This window comes from Medicago truncatula, chromosome 5 (assembly GCF_003473485.1).
Source record: "Medicago truncatula cultivar Jemalong A17 chromosome 5, MtrunA17r5.0-ANR, whole genome shotgun sequence".
In the NCBI taxonomy this organism is placed as follows: domain Eukaryota; kingdom Viridiplantae; phylum Streptophyta; class Magnoliopsida; order Fabales; family Fabaceae; genus Medicago; species Medicago truncatula.
This window is the reverse complement of record NC_053046.1, coordinates 6,681,669-6,684,717: the sequence shown is the minus strand read 5'-3', so window position 1 is coordinate 6,684,717 and position 3,049 is coordinate 6,681,669. Positions and strand designations below refer to the sequence as shown.

Here is a 3,049-nt window from a genome sequence, read left to right as displayed (position 1 = left end):
TAATAAATAATTATGAATAATATAGAAAAATGACAAATAATTATACTAAAAATAGTAAAACAAACGATTTCTTTGGAATTAAATATGTTTCTATAGTTGTTATAAAATTATATAACTTTAATTTCAGTCTATATAAAAAATTTCTTCTACTTTGAGTTCTCATAAATATTTTTGTCAATATTTTAGCATTGTTAAAAATTAAAATAACCCAAGATCTTATCATAATATTGTCAAACTTTGCAGATACGATCTCTTTGTTCGGATAGTAATCTATGCAAAATTAAATTTTAGTTTTAGATTTTTGTTATTTTGATTTATTGAAATCCAAACATTTAAAAAATTTATATTTAATCCACCTCTGATTACGAAATTTAAGTTATTAATGAAAAATGTGTATGTTTGTCTCGAAATATCTTCATAAAATCATTTAATAATTCAAAGAATACACAAAGCTGACTTAAAAGATAAATGCGTTGAAAAAAAAGTTGACTTAATAAATAAAGTTGACGAAAAAATATCTTAAAAATTAAAATTCAACATTTTATATAGAAATAAAAATAAGACTTTAAAATTTTATAAGGAGTAAAAATATATTTAATTTAACTAAATAATTAGAATAAAAAAATAGAAAATTAAAAAGAAGATAATAAAAAATAAGAATTAGGTGTGTGCAATGTGTGCATATTTTCCTAGTGGGACAAAGACGCGACGACCCGAATGCGCGAACGAAATCTTTTTGTCGTGAATCTCAATTTTTATCCTTTTTTTTTTATTCATTTATTTATTATTATATAAATGAATCTCTATCTTCTTCTTTTCACTTTCATTCATTTTCAGAGTAACAAAAAAAACATCATCATGGAACAACAACAACAATTGAACTTAGATTTGACTTTAGCCTCTGTTCCAAAAACCGTTTCTCATTTCCTCAACAACGTTGTTCAAACCAAAGACATGTCTCAGAAACTTTCAATGCTTGATGACTTAGTTCATAGCTTGGAAGAAGAAATGAAGAAAGTTCTTGCTTTCAAACGTGAACTCCCTCTTTCCATACTCCTCCTTAATGATGGTAATTAATTTTTTGTGTTGATTATTGTTTTTTGGATTTAACCTTTTTTTTGGGTTGTTAATTTTTTGTTGTTAATTGGTGTAGCTATAGCAAGATTGAATGATGAAAAAGAAAAAGTTAGGTTGATGAAAATGGATGATTTGAAAGAAAACTGTGATAATAAGAAGAATTGGATGAGTTCAGCTCAGCTATGGACTAATGAAACAAAATCGGTAATTTTAATATTTTTTAAATTAGCAAATTACCCTTTTCTTTTAATTGTGGTTTTTTTTTTTATTGAAGTGAGATTTGAGACAAAAAGTGTTTTTTTTTTGGTAGAAGAATGAAGGTGATGATGATAGGACTGTGTTACATAAGGGTAATGGTGGAGAGGTATTTATGGGATTTACTGAAAATTTGTTGAAGGAGGTTTCACAAGCTAAGAGCTTTAGTTTGGTCTCTGAAGTGAGTCATGGAAATTCCAAGAGTGGTGGTGGAAGTTCCGGATCGTCTTTGTTGCGTGTTGAGATACAGAATCAACCTCAGCCGCCGCAACCTTTGCAGCAGAGTTCCAGGAAACAAAGGAGGTGCTGGTCGTCGGAGCTTCATCGCCGATTTGTTGATGCACTTCAACAGCTTGGTGGAGCACATGGTAAATTGTTTGTGTTCAGAATGATTGTTTTTATTGTTAATTAGTTGTGTTACATGGTGTTCTGATTTATTATGGTATATGAGTTTTCTTAGTCTCTATTTTGTTTTGGATTTGGGAAAAGAGTTGATTCTCCAATTTGGAATTGAAATTGTGGGTCTTGTATTGGGTGGGGGGAGCAATCTGGATTACCTGCAGTTAGGAAATATGTGGATTTAGTGTATTTAATGGATCTTAGTCTTTGTATGGAAATCAGACGATTTTATAGTTGTGTAAAATAGTTCAGCTTGAAATCCAAGCCATCTGATCTGCATCTTACAACTGAGACAACAACTACAGGAATCCCACTCTTGTGTATAGGGATCAAGATTACATGTTATTAGGGATTAGTATAGGCACATATTTGTTATAACTTAGAACTGTTCGATTAAGATTGGACGCTTCCATCTTGCTGATTGCAAGAATTTTTTACCGTACTCGGGCTATGTAGGGTGTGTATGAGCCTAACTGGTTTTCTTTTTTGTAGCAGCCACTCCTAAACAAATTAGGGAAAAGATGCAAGTGGATGGATTAACAAATGATGAAGTGAAAAGCCATTTGCAAGTGAGTGACAATATTTCATCTCAAACCTCGAAACCATCCATACCATTATTAGTTTCTTCATATTAATTTGATTATTTTGTTATGTCATGTCAAGCAATTGATGTAGTACATTTGTGATTATGCAGAAGTATAGGCTCCATGTTAGAAGATTCCCAGTTTCTTCAATTCAGGAGGCTAACAAGTTAGCCTTATATATGGCTCATGATCAATGTGAAGAAGATACATCAGAGGGAAACTTCTCAGAGTCTGTTTCCCCACAGGGTCCTCTTACCCCTCTTCTCCTTGGTGGATCTGCTCAAGGTCTCTCAAGCCATGGAAGAAACAGTATGGATGCAGAAGATGAGCAATCAGATTGCAGGAATTGGAAAAGCGATTAGGAGCAGCAACATGAAGCTGAATAAATAATCAAAGCCTCTAAATTTTGCTGAGTGAAGACATTATTATAATAAAACATATAGATGAAGAATGTGAACTTAACAACATAAAGATAATATATAATATATCTAACAAAGAGAACTATAGAGAAATTTAAGTTTTGTGCCATAGTGATTTTGTTTTTCATAATTATGCTATGGTTATTTTAAACTGTTGTGGAAAGAGCTGCTAATATATTTTGCAGAATTTTTCCTATCTGATACTGAAGGAGGTTTTTGTTGTAACCAGTACAGTTGAAAGTAACTGTATTTTATTTACAGTACAATTGTCATTGATGAATTCTCATTTATGATATTTGCTTTGATTTCTTATGA

At 31.0% G+C, this 3,049-nt stretch overlaps 1 protein-coding gene across 3 annotated transcripts; it reads left to right on the top strand.

Annotated features, from left to right (window-relative positions):
• The first annotated feature begins 808 nt into the window (after positions 1 to 808).
• On the top strand, positions 809 to 3,049 carry LOC11416542 (transcription factor HHO5). Of its 3 annotated transcripts, none has more exons than XM_024783662.2 (5): positions 809 to 1,069; positions 1,154 to 1,281; positions 1,391 to 1,700; positions 2,224 to 2,300; positions 2,426 to 3,049. In XM_024783662.2, exons 1-5 carry the CDS (start codon positions 859 to 861, stop codon positions 2,675 to 2,677), a joined length of 978 nt encoding a protein of 325 aa, XP_024639430.1. In that variant the 5' UTR covers positions 809 to 858; the 3' UTR covers positions 2,678 to 3,049. The 3 variants fall into 3 exon arrangements, with proteins under 3 accessions (XP_024639430.1, XP_013453506.1, XP_003611799.1); XM_013598052.2 differs by having other exon boundaries at positions 810 to 1,069; positions 1,388 to 1,700; positions 2,227 to 2,300; XM_003611751.3 differs by having other exon boundaries at positions 810 to 1,069; positions 1,388 to 1,700.